This window comes from Chrysemys picta, chromosome 17, assembly GCF_011386835.1.
Source record: "Chrysemys picta bellii isolate R12L10 chromosome 17, ASM1138683v2, whole genome shotgun sequence".
Classification (NCBI taxonomy): Eukaryota; Metazoa; Chordata; order Testudines; family Emydidae; genus Chrysemys; species Chrysemys picta.
The window spans coordinates 22,994,177-23,015,415 of NC_088807.1; the positions used below are offsets into that span (position 1 = coordinate 22,994,177).

Here is a 21,239-nt window from a genome sequence, read left to right on the forward strand (position 1 = left end):
AGTGCCAGGCCCAGCGGTGCCGGGGCCGGGAAGTGCCAGGCCCAGAGGCGCCGAGGCCAGGAATTGCCAGGCCCAGAGGCGCCGGGGCCGGGAAGTGCCAGGCTCAGAGGCGCCGGGGCCGGGAAGTGCCAGGCCTGTTGGCGCCGGGGCCGGGAAGTGCCAGGCCCAAAGGCGCCAGGGCCGGGAATTGCCAGGCTCAGAGGCGCCGGGGCTGGGAAGTGCCAGGCCCAGAGGCGCCGGGGCCGGGAAGTGCCAGGCTCAGAGGCGCCGGGGCCGGGAATTGCCAGGCCCAGAGGCGCCGGGGCTGGGAAGTGCCAGGCCCAGAGGCGCCGGGGCCGGGAAGTGCCAGGCTCAGAGGCGCCGGGGCCGGGAATTGCCAGGTCCAGGGGCGCCGGGGCCGGGAAGTGCCAGGCTCAGAGGCGCCGGGGCTGGGAAGTGCCAGGCTCAGAGGCGCCGGGGCTGGGAAGTGCCAGTCCCAGAGACGCCGGGGCCGGGAAGTGCCAGGCCTGTTGGCGCCGGGGCCGGGAAGGGCAAAGCCCAGATGCCAGACACGCCAAGGCACAAATTCAGCGCTGTCCCCACCCCCGGAGGCAGGGCTCCGATCCCCTCCCATCCTCCAGGGCGCAGCCGAGCCCAGCCGCTCCGAGCAGTGGAACCTGCTGGCAGTCGCGGGCTGGATCCGTCCTGCTGACAGGTGCGGCTGGGCTGGGTGGGAGCGATGGAAGGAGAGAGCCCAGGTGTGCGGTGGGAGAAGCGGTGTGGGGGGAGGGGGGACGAAGGCAGGGACAAAGGGTCCAGGGGAAGTGGGAACCGTCCTGCCCCACCCAACGAAGGGGGATCTCTGGGCTCAGGTGGTTGGAACAAGGGAATGAGAGAGGCGACTGGATCCTCGCTGAGAGGGGATAGAGAACCCAGGAGTCCTGGCTTCCAGCCCCCCCCTGCTCTAACCACTAGACCCCACTCCCCTCCCAGAGAGAGAACCCCGGTGTCCTGGCTCCCAGCCCCTGGCCAGCCAAGGCAGCTTGTGTATCTCTCCCAGTGGCTGGCGAAGGATTAATAGGAAGGAAGAAATATCTGGGGTGGGAGTGGGGAGGAAAATTTGGCTCCCATCTACCCCTTCTCACGCCCCCACCCCGTTCCCGGCCCAGGTGGTACAGTCCCATAGGGGAGGTTGGAGGGAGAGAGAATCCAGCTACAAATAGACCCATACGACCTTCCACCCTCTCTGGGGGGAGGGGAGTGGGGTCTAGTAGTTAGAGGGGGGGCTGGGAGGCAGGACTCCTGGGTTCTCTCCCTGGCTCTGGGAGCGGAGGGGGGGTCTAGAGGTTAGAAGTGGGGGTTGGGGGGTGATTCCCGGCTCTGGGGAGGGAGGGGGGGCTGCTGAGGGGAGGGCTCAGTGCCTACCCGGGATTGTGTCAGGCTCCTCACGGACGCCAGCGTTTCTTTCACCCGGGAGGAATTTTCCTTATTTTCTTTTAATCTGATCTTATCTGAGACTGAACAGGAAATTCCCCCCTGCCCTTCCCTCACCCACCCCAGCCTGGCCACCCACCGTCCCGCCCCCTGCCCCCGGGCCTGTTGGGGTTCAAAGGGGACGACGCCACAAAGAAGTCCAGCACCACATCGACCCCCAACCCTGCCCTTAACCCACAGGAGCTGGGCGGGGAGCCCAGGGCTGGGCTGGCAGGGGGCTGCGGGTCGGCAGTGAGGGGCACCGGCAGGGCTGGGTTGGCAGGAGGCTGCGGGTCGGCAGTGAGGGGCACCGGCAGGGCTGGGTTAGCAGGGGCTGGGGGTTGGGAGTGAGGGGCACCGGCAGGGCTGGGTTAGCAGGGGCTGTGGGTCGGCAGTGAGGGGCACCGGCAGGGCTGGGTTGGCAGGAGGCTGCGGGTCGGCAGTGAGGGGCACCGGCAGGGCTGGGTTGGCAGGGGCTGCGGGTCGGCAGTGAGGGGCACCGGCAGGGCTGGGTTAGCAGGGGCTGCGGGTCGGCAGTGAGGGGCACCGGCAGGGCTGGGTTGGCAGGGGCTGCGGGTTGGGAGTGAGGGGCACCGGCAGGGCTGGGTTAGCAGGAGGCTGCGGGTCGGCAGTGAGGGGCACCGGCAGGGCTGGGCTGGCAGGGGGCTGCGGGTCGGCAGTGAGGGGCACCGGCAGGGCTGGGCTAGCAGGGGGCTGTGGGTCGGCAGTGAGGGGCACCGGCAGGGCTGGGTTGGCAGGAGGCTGCGGGTCGGCAGTGAGGGGCACCGGCAGGGCTGGGCTGGCAGGGGCTGTGGGTCGTCAGTGAGGGGCACCGACAGGGCTGGGTTGGCAGGGGCTTCGGGTTGGGAGTGAGGGGCACCGGCAGGGCTGGGTTAGCAGGGGCTGTGGGTCGTCAGTGAGGGGCACCGGCAGGGCTGGGTTAGCAGGGGCTGCGGGTCGGCAGTGAGGGGCACCGGCAGGGCTGGGCTGACAGGGGCTGCGGGTCGGGAGTGAGGGGCACCGGCAGGGCTGGGTTGGCAGGGGCTGCGGGTCGGCAGTGAGGGGCACCGGCAGGGCTGGGTTAGCAGGGGCTGCGGGTTGGGAGTGAGGGGCACCAGCAGGGCTGGGTTAAGGCAGGGGCTGCGGGTCGGCCGTGAGGGGCACCGGCAGGGCTGGGTTAGCAGGGGGCTGCGGGTTGGCAGTGAGGGGCACCGGCAGGGCTGGGCTGGCAGGGGCTGCGGGTCGGCAGTGAGGGGCACCAGCAGGGTGGAGGGGAAAACAATGTTGCTCTGACTGTTCTTGCCTGGCCTGGTGTCGGCTGGCGGCTGAAGGGGCGGATCCGGGGTCAAGGGGCTGCGGCCCCCCAGAAACTGAGTGACTCTGCTCCCCTCCCCCGACATACTGCTGGAGCTGGGGTCCCCTGGCTCCTCGGCTGTGCTGTGGGGTCATTGGCCCTGGGAGACCCTCTCCCATCTCCTCGAACCATCCCTCCCATTCCTCTCTTCACCCCACTCCACTCACCACCCGCCCCCCCTGCTCCTTCTCTCCCCAGGCTGGGACCTCCTTCCCTCATCACTGCTGGGAGCCATGACTGCCCCGGACTCCTGGGTCCCCTTCCGGCTGGTCCTTCAGCTCAGCCTCTACCTGCTGACCATCATGACCCTCTCCACCTTCCTCCACCTAAGCAGCCGGTTCCCCTCCGCATGGCAGCGGCTCCCCTCCCCGAACACAACGAAGGGGTCCCCAGCTACGTCCCCCACCACAACGCCCCCAACAGAGCGGGGCATGTGGACCGTGAACTCCGCCGGGCGCCTGGGGAACCAAATGGGGGAATACGCCACCCTCTACGCCCTGGCCAAGATGAACGGGCGCCAGGCCTACATCCTCCCGGAGATGCACCGGCAGCTGGCGCCGCTCTTCCGCATCACCCTGCCCGTGGTCTCCAGCGACGTGGTCCGGAGCGTCCCGTGGAGGAATTACGGGCTCCACAACTGGATGTCGGAGGAGTACAGGCACATCAAGGGGAAATACGTCCGGCTGACGGGCTACCCCTGGTCCTGGACCTTCTACCACCACCTCCGGCAGGAGATCCTCCAGGAATTCTCCTTCCACGACCACGTCAAGGAGGAGGCCAACCAGTACCTGGCCGGGCTGCGTGGGCAGCGCCAGAACGTGACCTATGTGGGCATCCACGTCCGGAGGGGGGACTACGTCCGGGTGATGCCACAGATCCGGAAGGGGGTGGTGGCGGACAAGGCCTACCTGGAGAAGGCCATGGGCTACTTCCGGGACAAGTACCAGGAGCCGGTCTTTGTGGTGACCAGCAACGGGATGGAGTGGTGCCGGGAGAACATCAACGCCTCGCAGGGGGATGTGTATTTCTCAGGGGACGGGAAGGAGTCGTCGCCGGGGAGGGACTTTGCTCTCTTGGCCCATTGCAACCATACGATCATGACCATCGGGACCTTCGGCATTTGGGTCGGCTACCTGGTCGGTGGGGAGACTGTCTACTTGGCCAACTACACCCTGCCCGATTCCCCCTTCCTCCGGCTCTTCAAGCCTGAGGCCGCCTTCCTGCCCGAGTGGATTGGGATCAACGCCGATCTCTCCCCACTGCGGGGTGGGACATAGGGGCAGATAGGATCCAGCCTGCAGGCCACCAGCAGGATCAGTGGGCCAGCCCCTAGCTGGGGTAGGCAGTCCTGGGGAGTTTAGGGGGCATCAGCATGGACCTTGGTCAAGCACGGGGGGGGAGGGGAGAATCAAGACAATGTGGGTTGGTTCTGCCAACCTTCTCCTAGGAGTCACCAAATGGGTCCATCATGAGGTTGAATGGTTAAAACTTGCTCCTCGGCCAGCTCTTTTAAAACTCTTGGCTGTAAGTTATTTGGACCTGCTGATTTTAAGATGTCTCACTTTGATAGCTGCTGTTCAGCCACCTCCTGAGATAGGAGCAGAATGGAAAGAGCATTATCGTCACCATCTGATATGGCATCATCTGTTTTTTCCTCCCAAACAGAAAACAAAAATATTTATTGAACAATTCTGCCTTTTCTGCATTATTGATAATTCTACCATTTCCATCTAAAATGGACCAATAGCATTGTCAGGATTCCTTTTGTTCCTAATATACATTAAAAAAACCCAGCCTCCTTATTGTCCTCAACACTGCAGGCCATAGAATGTTCTGTGTGTCCCTTTGCTTCCCTTATCAATTTTCTACCACCCCTATCTTCTGGTTTATATGCTGTCCATTTCCCCCATCCTTCCATTTGTTATTGCTGCTTTCACGTCCCCTCTAAACCAGGTCAGTTTGTGACCAGTATGGCCTTCCTCCTCAAGTGTGGAATAGTGGCTATCTGGGCACCTAGTCAGGTGTTTGGTAAACAATCCCCAATCAATAGCCACATGGGTCTGATTAAATTCTTCCTCCAGGCTGCTTCGGTTCCTAATTCTTTTCAGCTTGGTGAAACTGACCCTTTGGAAAAAGCAGAGAAGGCTGGGCGCCAGGACTCCTGGGTTCTACCCCCGGCTGAGTGGGGCAGGTTCAGCAGGGCTCTGTGGGTGGGCACATTCTTGGGCTATAAACTGGCCCCAGTGTGTGCGTGGCACAGGGCTGTAAAGCCAGAACTGCTAGGCAAAGGATGGGCTTTTACAAGCAACAATAAAATCGGACTCACAAGGCCCCGCCCTTCCGCCAGCACCCCACTGAATACTGCCCTTCCCTGTCTGCCAAGGAGAGAACCCAGGAGTCCTGGCTCCCGGCCCCCACTCCCCCACTGTAAGCACTTGCTCCTGGGCCAGGAGGAATGGGGGGGGGCAGGTGGAGCCCAACCCTGGGGGGAATTTACCTCCACCCCCCATGGGATTGATACACAGTTCTGCAGCTGTGACCCATTAGCGCCCTCCTCCCACCTGGAAGAACGCAGGCGTCCAGTCTCCCTCTGCCTTGGCAGGGCCAACCCTGAGCCCCAAGGGCTTGGGGGTGGTGGGGGTGGCTGAATCTGGGGGGGGGGAGCAGAGTGGGGGGGATCTCTCTGTCTATCACCAACACAAGCCACGTGGGAGGTTTGGGGCCAGCCAGGCAGGAAGGCGAGCCCCCCCCGCCCCCCCGCCCCCCCGCCCGTTTGTAACGCCCAGGCTCTGTGGCTGCCATGGGCCCCATGCTGGAGCAGGGGAGGCCAGGGGAAGGGACACCGTCTCTAACCACTCAACCCAGCTGCCGAGCGGCGGCCAATCCACCCCGGCTGGGGGCCCCTCCTCCAGGTTTCGTGGCCTCTGCAAACTTGATCTGTGAGGCTTGAATATTTTCTTCCGCATCATTGACATGAACGAGCTCAGAGTCCAGAACCGACCCCTGCGGGACCCGCCCCCCGGAAACGCACCCCCTCCCCGCCCCCGCTCGAAGGCGCGTCTTCATGTGCAGGTGCATTCTGAGACCTATCAGTTGGGCGGCTGTGACTCCATTTAACACGCTCATTTCCTAGCATGCCTGTTAATCAGTCACCAGCTCTCGCGCCTTGCCGACGTCGACAGATGTGACACCAACCCTGTGACCTTCCTCCACTGAACGTGCGACCACAGCGAAAGAGGCTGGCAAGTTAGTGTGACGGGGTCTAGTTTCCATAATCCCACGCTGGTGAACGATGGCGCCCTCCTTTCATTCTTGATCAATCGAGTCCCGTATCAGCCGCCCCATTATCTTCCCCGGGATCGAGGTCAGGCTGACAGGCCCATAATTACTCGGGTCGTCCCATTTACCCGTTTTAAAACTTGGCACAACGTGAGCTTTCTTCTGGACCTGCTGCAGGGCAAAATCAACAATGCCATCAATTCCTCAGCCAGCTCTTTTCAAACTCTTCCATGCCTATCACTGCGCCCTGCTGATATTAAAATGACTCACTCTTGTAGCTGCTGTTTGACATCCACCTGAGCAACTAGTGGAATGGAAAGTGTGTTATCATCATATGCTATGACAACGTCATCTGTTTTTTTCCCCAGACACAGAACTATTTATTGAAAAATTCTACCTTGTCTGCAGTATTGAAAATTCTACCATTTCCATCTAAACGAGATCAATACCATTCTCAGGATTCTTTTTTGTTCCTAATATACATTTAAAAAAAAACATGGTATGGTCTTTAACTCTGCTTGCCACAGATGTCTCCTTGTGTCCCTTTGCTTCCCTTATCAATTTTCTACAATCCCTAGTTTTTGATTTATATATTACTATCTACTGCCCCTTTCTTCCATTTGTTATTTATTATTTTTATAGCTGGCTTTCCTTCACTTCACTTCTAATCCTGACTCACGGCTCCCCTGTTCTAACAGTTCAACCTAGGAACAAGATGGCCCCTTTTGAGGAATCCTAGGAGAAAGTTGGCAGAAGGGAGCCAGGTTGTCTTGACCCCACCCCATGCCTGACCAACATCTACTCCGATACACCCTGAACTCTCCAGCGCCCTCTTCCCTCACTGATGGCTGGCCCCCTATTCCTCCAGGTCCTGTTGATAGCCTGTGGGCCGGGTCTTTTCTGCCTCTGTGTCCCATTCAGCAGCGGGGAGAGATCGGTGTCAATCCCGATCCACTTGGGCAGGAAGGCTGCCGAAGGCTTGAGGAACCACTGGTAGGGGGAATCGGGGAGCATGTAGTTGGCCAAATAGATGGTCTAACCCCCCAGCCAGGTAGCTGGCCCAGATGCTGAAGCTCCAGATGGTCATGATCGTGTGGTTGCAATGGACCAAGAAAGCGAAATACCTCCCCGGCGACGACCCTTCCTGTCCCCCGAGAAATACACGTCCCCCCGCGAGGCGTCGATGTTCTCCCGGCACCACTCCATCCCGTTGCTGGTCACCACGAAGACCGGCTCCTGGTACTTGGCCCGGAAGTAGTCCATGGCCTTCTCCAGGTAGGCTTTGTCCGCCACCTCCCCCTTCCAGACCTGGGGCATCAACCGGATGTAATCCCCCCTCCGGATGTGGACGCCCACGTAGGTCACGTTCTGGCGCTGCCCACGCAGCCCAGCCAGGTACCGGTTGGCCTCCTCCTTCATGTGGTCGTGGAAGGAGAATTCCTGGAGGATCTCCTGCCGGAGGTGGTGGTAGAAGGTCCAGGAACAGGGGTAGCCCGTCAGCCAGACGTATTTCCCCTCAATGTGCCTGTACTCCTCTGACATCCAATTGTGGAGCGCGCAATTCCTCCACAGGACGCTCCGGACCATGTCGCCGGGGATCACGGGCAGGGTGATGCGGAAGAGCGGCGCCAGCTGTTGGTGCATCTCTGGGAGGATGTAGGCCTGGTGCCCGTTCATCTTGGCCAGGACGTAGAGGGTGGCGTATTCCCGCATCTGGTTCCCCGGGCGCCCAGCGGAGTTCACAGTCCACATGCCCTGCTCCATGGGGCAGGATGGGAGACATGGCTGGGGGCGGCCCCATGGCATTGAAGGAGGGGAGCCTCCGTCCTTGGGCAGGAAACCACACCCTCCAGTGGAGGAATATGGAAAGGGTCATGATGGCCAGCAGGAAGATGGAGAGCCAGAGGGGTGGTCAGAAGGCGACCCAGGAGACCAGGGCAGTCATGGCCGAGGTGAGGGAAGGAGGTTTCGGCCTGGGGAGAGATGGGGTGGGGAGAAGCTGGGGATCAGCACAGGAGGGGTCTTCCAGGCCTGAGTCCTGCTGTTCCCAGGGTCCCAACTCAGCTGCCTCTGCGTCCCCCGATCCCAGCTCTGCCGGTGCCCCTCACTCCCGACCCGCAGCCCCCTGCTAGCCCCGCCCTGGCCCCTCCCCAGCTCTGCCGGTGCCCCTCACTCCCGACCCGCAGCCCCCTCCAAGCCCAGCCCTGGGTTAGTGCAGGAGCTGGAGTTCAAGGCCGAGGGGGCAATTTCCGCTTCCTTTACGGATCAAAGCAGAGGAAAAGCAAACCCTAAAAATTCCTCCTTGGAGCCAGGACAATCACTGGGGCCCAGATGACCCTGACATGGGTTGGGCGAGTCCCAGCCCTGCTGCTCCCACCACTACAGCCCACTCCCCTCCCAGGGCCGGGGGAGAACCCAGGAGTCCTGGCTCCCAGCCCCCCTGTTCTAACCACTAGACCCCACTCCCCTCCCAGAGCCGGGGGAGAACCCAGGAGTCCTGGTTCCCAGCCCCCCTGTTCTAACCACTAGACACCACTCCCCTCCCAGAGCCGGGGGGAGAACCCAGGAGTCCTGGCTCCCAGCTAGGCTAGTGTCTCTATCTCGTCCCTTCTAGCTAGTATAAGAGTCTGGTCAGAAACAGGCCTCGACCAGCCCACCTAGGGCAGGAAAAGGGTCGATCACAGGGGCTGGGAGCCAGGACTCCTGGGTTCTCTCCCTGGCTCTGGGAGGGAGTGGGGGCTGGTGATTACAGCATCCCCCCCCTCCAACCACCCCCAGATTAGGGCTCGTTCCCGGGACACGGAGGGGGCAGGAGGGGTCCCCAGTGCCCCGTCTCCCCCACCCCTGGGTGCTTCCCAGCCGCCGGCCGGCCCACACCTGGCCACAGGAAGGAGCCAGCCCCGAGAGGCCAGCGGGTTGCACGGGTCCGGACTGAGGCGGCTGGTGGTGGCTGCGCCCGGGCTGGGCGGGAGGGGACCCGCCACAGGCTGGGGAGGGCCTGTGAGTCCCTGTCCCCGGGGGGGGGGACTGGGGAGAGGCCGGATGGGACCAGGTGCCAGGAGAGGCCGGATGGGACCGGGTGCCAGGGATTGGCTCCAAGCCTCTGCACTGCCCCCCATGTCCCTACTTATGGGGCAGGGGCAGTAGCTGAAACCCAGAGCCCCCCAGGTAGCCCAGCGCCCCCCGGCACAGCCCTGGGGCAGCCCCGACTGCCAGGGGAGAGCGCCCCCTGCTGGAGCTTGGGAGCTCTGCAGGACAGGGACAACAGCCGGCTCCTGCAGCCCCCCCCCCCCCCGCCAGAACCCAGGCGTCCTGGCTCCCAGCTCCCACCACTGGCTCTCGGGACACACACAGTCGCTTTTAGAAAAATCTTTATTCCAACCATGTTTTTTTCCCGTAAAAAGGGGATTTTCTCCCCCCCAACCCCCCTCCCGACACAAACACGCCCAGCCGAGCTCCTCCCCCTCCCGCAAGGCCCCACCCCCAGAGGGGAGCTGGGAACCCCCTCAGACCCCACCCTCCCTTCCCCAGAGCTTTTCACCCTGTGCCCCTAGCACCAATCCACCCCCCCATCCTGGGTCAGCTGTGGGGGTAGCCCGGGGGGGTGCAGGTGAGTCACCCCACATTTCCAGTCCCCACCCCTCCTCCAGCGCAGAGCCCCCCCGCCCCGGAGATACAGGTATAACAGCGTTAGCGCCCCCCTCCCCACCTGGAAGAACCCAGGCGTCCGGCCACCCTCTGCCTTGGCAGGGCCAACCCTGAGCCCCAAGGGGGCTGTGGGGAGCAGGGGCGGCTGAACTGAAGGTGGGGGAATCTCTCTATCACCAACACAAGCCCGGGCTCTGCAGACCCCATGGGGGAGGGGGGGCAGGGAAAGGGGGCGCTGCACCCTGGCAGGGGGTGGGGTTGCCTGGATGCTTCAGAAATGGCTTCGCCTCCCTCCCCCAGTGAGGTAGGTAAGTGTGAAACCCATTTTTCAGATGGGGAAACTGAGGCACAGAGGTGACGTGACTGGACCCAGGAGTCCTGCCTCCCGCCCCCCCCCCCTTTCCCCTCACATGCCACTCCATTCCCACAACTGCAGACTGAACCCGGGAGTCCTGGCTCTCAGCCCTTCCCCCTCAATCACTAGACCCCACTCCCCTCCCACAGCTGGGGCCAGAACCCAGGAGTCCTGGCTCCCCCATCCCCATCGTCTACTGACCCCACTATCCTTCGGACCCAGCTCCCGGCCCCTCACTACAGAGAACCCTAAACACTACGTCATGCACCAACCAGGGTGGGGGGCGTTCAGAAGCCCCCTTTAACCAGCCTGGGGTCACTCCCCCCCCCCCCAAGCCAGTCAGGGAGCAAGGAACACCAAGGACTGAGAATCAAGGGGTCCAACAGCCAGGGCTTGTTAGAAATTAATCCCTTCAGGGGCCCCCCCAGATCAGCCCCGGGCTCAAAATTCACCAGCTGGGCCTCAGGGACGAAAACTGATACAATCGCAAACGATCAATGGGGTCAGGCCAGGCCCCTTTTTCTCGGGGGCTGTGGGGGAGCCGCCTGGGCCTCCCCCAATGGGGGAAAGGTTTTTTTATCAAACACAATTCTCCCCTCACCCCCTGACTCCGGCAGCTGGGGATCTGAGGGAGAAAAAAACACAGAACTAGCACCAGAGACGGGGGGGGGGGGGGAAGAACTGGCCCTTCCAATCTAAACACAAGGGACACCTCTGAGGTGAGAACTGGGGGATCAAAGCGACTCCCTAACCAGATTAAGTAACAAACTCACCACCCTGTACAGCCCAGGGGGGAACCCAGGCGTCCTGGGCCAGGCAGCATCCGAACGCCACCCTGTGCCCCCGCCGCGGGGCTGGCTTGCAAAGGGCTAAGGATGCTGGGGAGACAGGGGCCATGGGATTTGGAGGTGCCCTGTGTGCAGCCCCCCAGCTATAGGGGGTGCACGGGGATGCCAGGCTGTGGGCTGGTGCCCCTCCCCCGGGTATCTGGTCCAGGCCCCACCGAAAGCCTTAGCCAAGGTCTGGGTGTTGTACACGGCCGGTGGAAGGACGAGGACAGACCTGTGCCCCACGGCCTGGGGAGCAGGTGGGGGGCAGTGCCCACTCTGGGGCCAGACCTGGGCTAGTGCCCCCTAGAGGGGAAAGGCCCCACGTCCCAGCAGCCTGTTTGCATCCACGCCCCTTATCAGGCCTGGGGTCTCCTGTCAAACTGACTATAAATAACCCCCAAGGGTCCCGGTTAAACCAGTCGCCAGCAGACCCCCGGGCCCCCTGGCGTGGGAGGAGCTCCGGAAAAGCTCTGTCCAATGGGGTAGGTGGGCGGCGGCTCAGTGCAATCCTGTTGGGCGGGGGGGGGTGGGGGGTGTCAGCCTGGTGTGGAGGGAGCTGGGCCCCTCCACCTCAGGCCGACTCCTCGCCGGAGGCCACGTCGAGGTCGATAGAGCCGTGGCTCACCACCAGCCGCAGGCGTTTCGGGGGGGCGAAGGGGTGAAAGGTCACCGTCCGTTTGGGCTCCTCCTGCTCTGCCCGACGCGGCCTCACTGGCTCCAGGCGGACGTGGGCGTAGAGGGAGAGCTTGGGGTCGTCACTGCCTGGGGGCGCCTTGCTGGGTGGCCGCCGGCGGCTCAGGGTGGGGGGGCGGGGCCTGGCGGGGGGCAGGGCCTTGGCCTGCTGCCGGGCCATACTCCTGGTCCGACAGACCAGCTGGCTGGGGGGCTGAGGAGCAGGGGCGCGGAGCTCCAGATCTCCACCAGGGGGCCCCGTGTCCCCGGCCCGGAGCTCCAGAGCTCCACCAGGGGGCCCCGAGTCCCCGGCCCGGAGCTCCAGAGCTCCACCAGGGGGCCCCGAGTCCCCGGCCCGGAGCTCCAGATCTCCACCAGGGGGCTCCGTGTCCCCGGCCCGGAGCTCCAGATCTCCACCAGGGGGCTCCGTGTCCCCGGCCCGGAGCTCCAAAGCTCCACCAGGGGGCCCCGAGTCCCCGGCCCGGAGCTGTGTGTCCCTAGCGCACAGCTCCAGACCTCCACCAGGGGGCCCCGAGTCCCCGGCCCGGAGCTCAAGAACTCCACCAGGGGGCCCCGAGTCCCCAGCCTGGAGCTGTGTGTCCCTAGCGCACAGCTTCAGAGCTCCACTAGGGGGCCCCGTGACCCCAGCCCGGAGCTCCAGAACTCCACCCGAGGGCCTCGCGCACGGCCGAGTCTCTTCCAGGCCCCGTCTGGGGCAGCTCCTGGTGGCTCTGACCCCGTGCAGCTCCCCAGCCAGGGGGGATTCCGCCCCAGAGCTCTGCCCGGCCAGTCCCCTCGGCAGCCTGCCCCCCAGCTTCACGTGGGTCGGGCCGGGCGGCGTGGGCCGCGGGGCACCCAGGCCGGCGGTCGTGCAGCAGCTGTCGTCCCGCTGCGCCCGGCGGCGTCTGCGCAGGGAGCGACGGAGGACGACGGTGCCAGGTGGCGCAGGACCCGGCTGCCCGGCCCCGGGGCGCCACCACGGGAGGGTGACCCAGAGCGGCTTCCGCAGTCGACAGCCGGCTCCCCCCGCGGCCCGGCAGGCCACGCAGTCGTGCAGGGAGATCCGCAGGTCCTTCACCGGGCCGGCGCCCAGAGCTGCGAGAGAGGAGGCCGGCCCATGGCACAGAGCTTGGAGCCGGGAAGCTGCAAGAGGACAGAGAAACGGACGTCAGTCAAAGGCGCCGGGACGCGGCCCTTCTGGCTGGCATGTGGGTATCCAGGACCCTCTTGCCCGGCACTGGGATACAGTCCCCCTCCCGCCGAGCTCCCCCAGGCCGGGGCTCCTACCGCGGTCACGCTCCCTCCTGCGCCGGGCCCTGCGCCGCCGCCTCATGCTCTGTTGCTGCACCTGTTTGGAGACCCGCCCCTTCCAGCGCTGCAGCCGCCCGTCCGTCTCCCGGAGCAGGTATTTCTTCTGGGCTGAGGTAGATTGCAAGGGGTCCTTCTTCCGCAGCCGGAAGGCACCTTCCCCCTTCCTGAGGGAACAGAGACCTTGCAGACTGGAACCCAGGAGTCCTGGCTCCCAGCCCCCTGCTCTAGTCACCAGGCCCCACTCCCATTTCAGAGCCAGGGATAGAACCCAGGAGTCCTGGCTCCCAGCTCCCATCGCTCTCCCCACTAGACCCCACTCCCCTCCCAGAGCTGGGACAGAAACCAGGAGTCCTGGCTCCCATCCCCCACTGCTCTCCCCACTAGACCCCACTCCCCTCCCAGAGCCGGGACAGAACCCAGGAGTCCTGGCTCCCACCAGGCCCCACTCCCATTTCAGAGCCAGGGATAGAACCCAGGAGTCCTGGCTCCCAGCTCCCATCGCTCTCCCCACTAGACCCCCCTCCCTTCCCAGAGCTGGGACAGAACCCAGGAGTCCTGGCTCCCATCCCCCACTGCTCTCACCACTAGACCCCACTCCCCTCCCAGAGCCGGGACAGAACCCAGGAGTCCTGGCTCCCAGACCCCTGTTCTAACCACTAGACCCCACTCCCCTCCCAGAGCCGAGACAGAACCCAGGAGTCCTGGCTCCCATCCCCCACCGCTCTCTCCACTAGACCCCACTCCCCTCCCAGAGCCGGGACAGAACCCAGGAGTCCTGGCTCCCAGACCCCTGTTCTAACCACTAGACCCCACTCCCCTCCCAGAGCCGAGACAGAACCCAGGAGTCCTGGCTCCCAGACCCCTGTTCTAACCACTAGACCCCACTCCCCTCCCAGAGCCGAGACAGAACCCAGGAGTCCTGGCTCCCAGACCCCTGTTCTAACCACTAGACCCCACTCCCCTCCCAGAGCCGGGACAGAACCCAGGAGTCCTGGCTCCCAGCCCCCCCACCTCTCACAGGTGCGGCATTCGCACAGCTCGTTGTTTTCCCCGAAGAAGCCGTCGCCATAGAAGCAGGTGATCTCGTCCTCCGGCTCGATGTCCCTGAGAACCTTGACGCAGGCCGTGTTCCCCTCCGTCGGGACGAACTGAGGGGACAGGGGGTGTCAGCCAGGGCCCCGCTGGGAGACGGGGCGCAGACACGCCCATGGGATGGGGGGGGGGTCCCTCCCTGGCCATGAGGAGTGCACAGCGCCTGTCAGCGCAACCCCCCACAGCATCGCTGATCTCCCCCCATGCCCCCACAGCATCGCTGATCTCCCCCCATGCCCCCAGCGGCTCCTAGCAGGGGTCTCAAAGTCCTTAGCTAATCTACCCTAAGCCCCAATTTACAGAGGGGCGGGCACTTCCCCTTGCACCTCCCTTCCCTGGGGTCTCACATTCAGTGGGGGAGAGCCCAGGGGTCCTGGCTCCCAGCGCCTCCTGCTCTGATCCACTAGACCCCACTCCCCTCCCAGAGCCGGGGAGAGAACCCAGGAGTCCTGGCTCCCAGCACCTCCTGCTCTGATCCACTAGACCCCACTCCCCTCCCAGAGCCGGGGACAGAACCCAGGAGTCCTGGCTCCCAGTCCCCCCATGTTCTAACCCGTGATTTTCTGCGGCCCACGAGCCCCTCACAGCCCCCCCGCTCTCCCCCAGGGTTTACCAGAGCGGCTCCGGCCGGACGTGCACCGGGAGCAGGGCAGGCTCCCTGCCTGCCCCGCCCCGCTCCCGGAAGAGGCTGGACGTGGGGAAGGGGGGGCGGAGGGGCTGTGTGTGGCTGTTGCTTCGGGCAGCGCCCCCAGCAGCTCCTATTGGCCGGGAACGGGGAACCGCGGCCAATGGGAGCTGCTGGATGCGGTGCCTCAAGCAACAGAAACACACAGACCCTCCACCCCCCCTTCCCCACGTTGCAGCCTCTTGTGGGGGCAGGGCAGACAGGCAGGGAGCCTGCCCTGCCCCCCGGTACGCGCCGGGCCAGATCCTGCCCCCCGAACCCCTCCTGCAGGCGAACCCACTGCCCTGAGCCCCCTGCCGCACCCCTCACCCCTCCTGCACCCCACACCCCAACTCCCTGCCCTGAGCCCCCACCACACCCACACCCCTCCTGCACCCCCTGGGGGCAGGGAGGGGGCAGACTTGGGGTGGGGATTTCGAGGAAGGGGTTGGAACGGGGGCAGGGAAGGGGTGGGAAGAGGCGGGGCAGGGGCGGGGCCTCACTGAAGGGGTGGAGTGGGGGCGGGGCCGAGGGCAGCGGGGGGGGAGGGGCGGGGGGAGGTGTCAGTAATGCGGCCCTCGGGCCAATGACTAGTCCTCATGTGGCCCTCACGGTCATTTGAGTTGGAGACCCCTGCTCTAACCGCTATACCCCACTCCCCTGCCGGAGCCAGGACGGACCCCCAGGCAGCCGGCCTTACCTTGCAGTTTGGCCTGCAGTCTGGCGGGTTCCACGGGGGGACAAGAGGAGACACAAGAGAGAGAAGCCAGAGAAGAGGGTCAGACCCCTACGACTCCCCCACGCTCAGAGCAGATCCCCACAGAGCCCCCAACACCCTGGGGTGAGATAACCACAGGCTGCTGCTACAGAGAGCGGCTGAAGCCAGAAGGGGTGGTACACGTCCTGCCCCTCTAGGGGGTGCGGCCTCTCACCCGGCCCCAGGGCACAGACTGGGACATGGGGCCTTTCCCCTCTAGGGGGCGCCGGCTCCCATCTGGCCCTAGGGCAGGGACTGGCTGGCTCAGGGAATGGGGTGCGGGGCCTGTCCCCTCTAGGGGACACCGGCTCCCACCCAGCCCTGGCCAGCACCTAGAAGGTGGAGAACAGACTCACCCTGCCAGTGTCAGAGCAGGGGCTCTGTGACCCTCACAGCACCGAGACCAAGGGGAAGTGGGGGGGGGCAGGGAGACAGACCCCACATCTGCCCCCCAGCTGGGACCCTGCTGCGCAGGTGGAGGGAGGCTAGTGTCTGTGCAGATCTCAACGAGAACACGGGGCTGCAGGTCGGGAGCAGGAGGCCCAGCCGGGCCGGGGAGGACCCCAGGGCTGGGCTGGCCGGGTTGGGAGCGGGGGGCCAGGCCTGGGCTGGCCGGGAGTGGGGGGCCCAGCCGGGCGAGGAGCCCAGGGCTGGCCTGGCTGGGTTGGGAGCGGGGGGGCCCGGCCGGGCTGGGGGAGGAGCCCCCCCGCACCGTGGTTGATGAAGGCGGCGGGGCCCAGCCAGAGCTGGGCGCATTGCTTGCGCGTGGAATACATGATGCTGAAGTCGTTCTCCCCGGCCCGCAGCAGGCTCTCGTCCGCCTCCGTCAGCTCCGCGATGCAGCCCACCAGCAGCTCCAGTTTGTCGTTCTTCCCCCTGCCGGGCATTGGGGGACGAGTCAGGGGGGCTGCCCAGCCTTCCGCACGGCCCCCACGCCGGGCGCTACGGGCTCGGGCGCCGGGGCTGCTCAGATGGGGACCCCTCTGGGGTGGGGCGTGGGGGCTGGGTATACAGGGACCCCTCGCCCGGCGCTGGGCTGCGACCCCTCTGGGGTGGGGCGCGGGGGCTGGGTATACGGGGACCCCTCGCCCGGCGCTGGGCTGCGACCCCTCTGGGGTGGGGCGCGGGGGCTGGGTATACGGGGACCCCTTGCCCTGCCATGGCCATTCTGGGTTGGGGCGCGGGGGTTGGTTATTCGGGGACCCCTCGCCCGGCGCTGGGACGTGGCCCCTCTGGGGTGGGTGCGGGGGCTGGTTATTCAGGGACCCCTTGCCCTGCCGTGGCCATTCTGGGGTGGGGAAGGGGGCTGGTTATTTGGGGACCCCTCGCGCATGGGGGTGGGGTGAGTTGAGGACCCCGTACCAGGACTTTGTGGACACCACCTGGGCGCCGTTGGTCTCCAGGGAGTACCGGCTACACGGCTGGATCGCGAAGCCGCTCTCTGGGAGGAAGATGCGGAGGTAGCGGAGTATCTGGGGAGAGAGAATTCAAGAGGAACCATGAACCAGGGTGAGAACCCAGGAGTCCTGGCTCCCAGCTCCCCCGCCCTGCTCTAACCACTGGCCCCCACCCCGAGCCAGGACAGGACCCGGGACTCACGTGGGTTTTGAGCGCCGTCTCCTGCTGGCGGCTGCGGCTCTTGAAGTAGGGGCCGGCCCATTCGCCCAGCAGGAGGGCGCGGTAGGCGGCGTCCAGGTCCCGGCGCCGGCGAAACGCCTCCACCGCCTCCCGCAGGTGGTGCTGCCTCCGGATGGCGGGGAGCGGACTGGGGGGAGGGAGAGAACTAGGGTGCTACAGAGTCCTGACCATGGTCCCCACACCCCACCCCAGTGCCCCTCACTCCCAACCCACAGCCCCCTGCCAGCCCAGCCCCGGGCAACCCCCAGCCCTGCCGGTGCCCCTCACTCCCGACCCGCAGCCCCCTGCCAGCCCAGCCCCGGGCACCTCCCAGCCCTGCCGGTGCCCCTCACTCCCGACCCGCAGCCCCCTGCCAGCCCAGCCCTGCCCCCGCCAGCCCTGACGGTGCCCCTCACTCCCGACCCGCAGCCCCCTGCCAGCCCAGCCCTGCCCCCGCCAGCCCTGACGGTGCCCCTCACTCCCGACCTGCAGCCCCCTGACAGCCCAGCCCCGGGCACCTCCCAGCCCTGCCGGTGCCCCTCACTCCCGACCCGCAGCCCCCTGCCAGCCCAGCCCCGGGCAACCCCCAGCCCTGCCGGTGCCCCTCACTCCCGACCCGCAGTCCCCTGCCAGCCCAGCCCCGGGCAACCCCCAGCCCTGCCGGTGCCCCTCACTCCCGACCCGCAGCCCCCTGCCAGCCTAGCCCCGGGCCCCTCCCTGGTGCCCCTCACTCCCGCCCCACAGCCCCGCCCTGACCTGACGTTCATCTTGTGGGTCTTGAAGCCCAGGTAGGAGTCGAGCACCAGGCTGGTGGCCAGGTCGTCATTCTCACACAGCTCCTTCGCCGTCACCCGCGTGGAGCCCATGGTCCGGCCAGACACATGCTGCTGGCCGCTGCGCGAGGGGAGGGGCGTGAGACAGCCAGACAGGCCCAGCCCCGGGGCCCCACCCCTGGGGGATCCTCGGCATCTCGGCCCCACCCAATTCCGGCAGCGTATGGCAGAGGTGGGGCAGGGCCGCGGCCCCTCTGGGGTGGGGCGAGGGCACTGGGTATCCAGGGACCCCTCACCTCCTCTGCTCCCTGCAGCCCAGCGCCCGCCAGCGGAGAGCCCCCCTATCCCGCAGCCCAGCACCCCCTGTTCCCTCACACCGCCCCGGGGGTCACCGCTCCGGCTCGCACAGCCCCGGCCCCCCGCCCAGGGCGTTCCCCTTCAGCAGGGACCAGGAATGGGACAAAAACAACAGCAAGCGAGGAAACGCCCCCCCCCGCCCCCCGGCCTCGGGCAGCGGCTCATTACTGGTTCCCCCAGAGCCAGGGAGAGAACCCAGGAGTCCGGGCTCCCAGCCCCCCCTGCTCTAACCCCTGGACCCCCCCAGAGCCAGGGAGAGAACCCAGGAGTCCGGGCTCCCAGCCCCCCCTGCTCTAACCCCTGGACCTCCCCTCCCCCCCGAGCCAGGGAGAGAACCCAGGAGTCCGGGCTCCCAGCCCCCCCTGCTCTAACCCCTGGACCCCCCCTCCCCCCACCAGAGCCAGGGAGAGAACCCAGGAGTCCGGGCTCCCAACCCCTGTCTCAGGTCATCTCCCTGCACTGCGCCCCGCCCCCGACCTGCAGCTGGACACAGACTTTAACAGCCCGGCTGGCGGCGGGGGGAGAAACGCGGGGGGGGGCGGGGGGGGCGCCATGGCCCGGCCGCCGGGACTCCTGGGTTCTCTCCCGGGCTCTGGGCCCCGCGTTGTTACCGCTCCGTGCCTCAGTTTCCCCGCTGTGGCCCAGGACGGGGAGGGGGTTTCCCGGCCCCACCCGCCCCCGCTGCCCCCACGGCGTGTGGGGAGCAGCGCCCGGGGGGGGGGGAGGGGGCGGGCGGCAGCCGAGGGCAACGGGCAGCGTCGGGTTCCGTGGGTGTCTGTGCAGCGCCGAGCACCGCGCACGCGCGGCCCCGCCGGGGGGGGGGGGGGCCCGGGGCAAGGGGGGGCAGGAGGAAGCCGGGGGGGGGCCCCGGGACAATGGGGGGGGCGGGGGGAGCCGCAATCGCCCCTCCCCCCGCGGCCGCTCGCGTCTCACCTGCCCCAGCCGCCGCCGCCGCCGCCGCCGCCTCTGCCCCTCGCTCGCCCTCCCGCGGGGCCCGCGCGGCCTTCGCCCCGCCCCCCGCGCGGCCCATTGGCCCCCGGCCCGGCCCCGCCGCTTCCCATTGGGCCAGCCCCCGTGTCGGTCGCTGCTCGCCCCGCCCCCCACTGCGCGGCCCCGCGCCTCCGCCCTCCGGCCGCTGTTGGGAGGTCGGAATGTTTGTCACCCGCTCGCCCCGCCCCCTCACCCGCGCGGCCAACCTTCGGCTCTTCCCATTGGAGAGGTTAGGTGTCTGTCAATCGTTCGTCCGGCCCCTTCGCTCCCCATTGGGCTCCTGACAAGCAACCACCACCCGCCCCGCCCCTACACCGCCTCCTATTGGACTACTCGGGTGCCAACCCTCTCCCTCCTGCCTTCTGGGGACCCATTGGTCCCTTCGCCAGCCTCTCCGGGTACTATTGGTTCGCACACCTATCAATCTAATCTCACTCCTGCCCCCTCACCGAGCTATGACCGCCTCGCTACCTCTACCAGCGTCCATTGGCCGACGTCACTGTCGATCATCCTGTTCCCACCCCGTACGTCCAGTGTCCTCTCTGATTGGTCATACTCCGTCCCATTCTATTGGACAGTCAATCTGGCAATCGCAACGCTTTATCACACCCAGCCGCAAGCCCACCAGTACTCCTTCGTGATTGGCCCACTGCCTCTGATTATTGGCTCAGACAGCTGCCAATCATCTATTGTTACCCAGGTAGCCCACGTGGGATTCTAGTGGAGGCGGTGGGGGGGGGTCTCAACAAAACTTTATTGGCAGCCCGCTCAAGTGCACACGAGCCGTGATTTCCCGTAGGCCCTACAGTAAACACTTGGTAAACATATTGTCCACCTAAATAAAGATAGACACAGGCAGAGGGACAATGAGGCTCGTGGGTCCAAGGCCAACCAACTTTATCACCAGCTCCTCTCAGGCACATACAGGCCTTGCGTTTTTGTAGGCCCTACAGTAAACACTGCATGAATATTTCTCAAGCTTTACATTAAAAAAAAAGGAAACAGGCTCAAAACAAGACCAACGGGTCGGCATTGCGCAAGCTCCGCTCAGGCCTTGAGTTTTGGTAGGCCCTACGTAAACATAAACATTCACCGGTGATTAAATCTAAGCGAGGGGATTTCACAGGTGGGAAGGGGAACCAAACTGGGTACCGGGGAGGAAGGCTCCTCAAAGCCACATGCTGAGATGGGTACGGAACAGTTAAGAGTGGGGAGCAGCTGTTAAGCCGGGTGAGGGGGTCCCTAGATAACTAGCCTCCGTGCTCCACCCCAGAGGCGGTCGCATCTCAGTGTCCCCATCCCCGTCTAAACCATTCCTTTCTCCTGAACACCCGCAGGCCAGGCAGCGAATGTTACCCCTCTGGACATGGCCAGGCCAAGGTCTCCAGACGTCAGCAGGAACCCGCTGTCGGAAGACTCACACCCCGTGGCCCAGACACCCTGGGGAGCCAACCGGGTTCGGCCGAGATGGACCCTGTTGTCGAGTGATCCCCAGACCTCCCCGAACCGCTGGTGAGGCCCAGATGGGGCTGTCGGGGGAGGGTTCTGCTAGAGGGCAGGCTGACTGTGGGGCGGGATACGGGGTCTTTCCCCGCTAGGGGCACCGCCACTGATTTTACTCCAGACCTGGGGAGGGGGAGAAGTCAAATCCTTGGGGAGTTTCTGGCCAAGAAGTCCTGGCTCCCAGCCCCCCTCCTCTAGACCCCACTCCCCTCCCAGAGCCAGGGAGAGAACCCAGGAGTCCTGTGTCTGTGTTTTTAAGAGCATTCAACAGTCTCCTGGCCAGCCCCCAGGCCAATGTGATGGGCACAGAACCTGTGTTGTATCAGGGTGAGCCCCCCCGCCCCGTGGATAGTCCTCCCAGGTACAACCCTCCACACCTGCACTTTGGCCCTAGCCAGCGCCCAGGGCTGCTCTCTGTCCCAGGGTGGGGCCATGCCAGGTGACAGGGCCCCCTGTGCCCCCAGCCAGTGACGTGGGGGCCAGGGCGGAGACGCCGGGCAGCTCAGGAGATGTCTCTGTGACAGAAGCTCGGTGGAGGGGTAGGTATCCATCCGCCTATCTCCTCTGAGGCAACTGAGCTGGGGA

The 21,239-nt window shown here is 65.4% G+C and overlaps 2 protein-coding genes and 1 pseudogene across 3 annotated transcripts; 1 reads left to right on the top strand and 2 right to left on the bottom strand.

Annotated features, from left to right (window-relative positions):
• Window positions 1–522: 522 nt before the first annotated feature.
• LOC135976305 (galactoside alpha-(1,2)-fucosyltransferase 2-like) lies at window positions 523–5,418 on the top strand. Of its 2 annotated transcripts, none has more exons than XM_065571357.1 (2): window positions 523–737; window positions 3,005–5,418. In XM_065571357.1, exons 1-2 carry the CDS (start codon window positions 719–721, stop codon window positions 4,081–4,083), a joined length of 1,098 nt encoding a protein of 365 aa, XP_065427429.1. In that variant the 5' UTR covers window positions 523–718; the 3' UTR covers window positions 4,084–5,418. The 2 variants fall into 2 exon arrangements, with proteins under 2 accessions (XP_065427429.1, XP_065427430.1); XM_065571358.1 differs by having other exon boundaries at window positions 527–694.
• A 189-nt stretch (window positions 5,419–5,607) lies between these two features.
• LOC101930806 (galactoside alpha-(1,2)-fucosyltransferase 2-like) lies at window positions 5,608–8,756 on the bottom strand (annotated as a pseudogene).
• A 2,698-nt stretch (window positions 8,757–11,454) lies between these two features.
• On the bottom strand, window positions 11,455–19,245 carry LOC101932218 (uncharacterized). The gene is made up of 9 exons (XM_065571582.1): window positions 19,095–19,245; window positions 17,788–17,925; window positions 17,014–17,179; window positions 16,777–16,886; window positions 16,127–16,290; window positions 15,358–15,377; window positions 13,913–14,049; window positions 12,878–13,065; window positions 11,455–12,733 (listed from the first exon to the last, which is right to left on the bottom strand). The coding sequence occupies exons 1-9, from the start codon at window positions 19,220–19,222 to the stop codon at window positions 11,490–11,492; spliced, it is 2,295 nt and encodes a 764-aa protein (XP_065427654.1). The 5' UTR covers window positions 19,223–19,245; the 3' UTR covers window positions 11,455–11,489.
• Window positions 19,246–21,239: the final 1,994 nt, after the last annotated feature.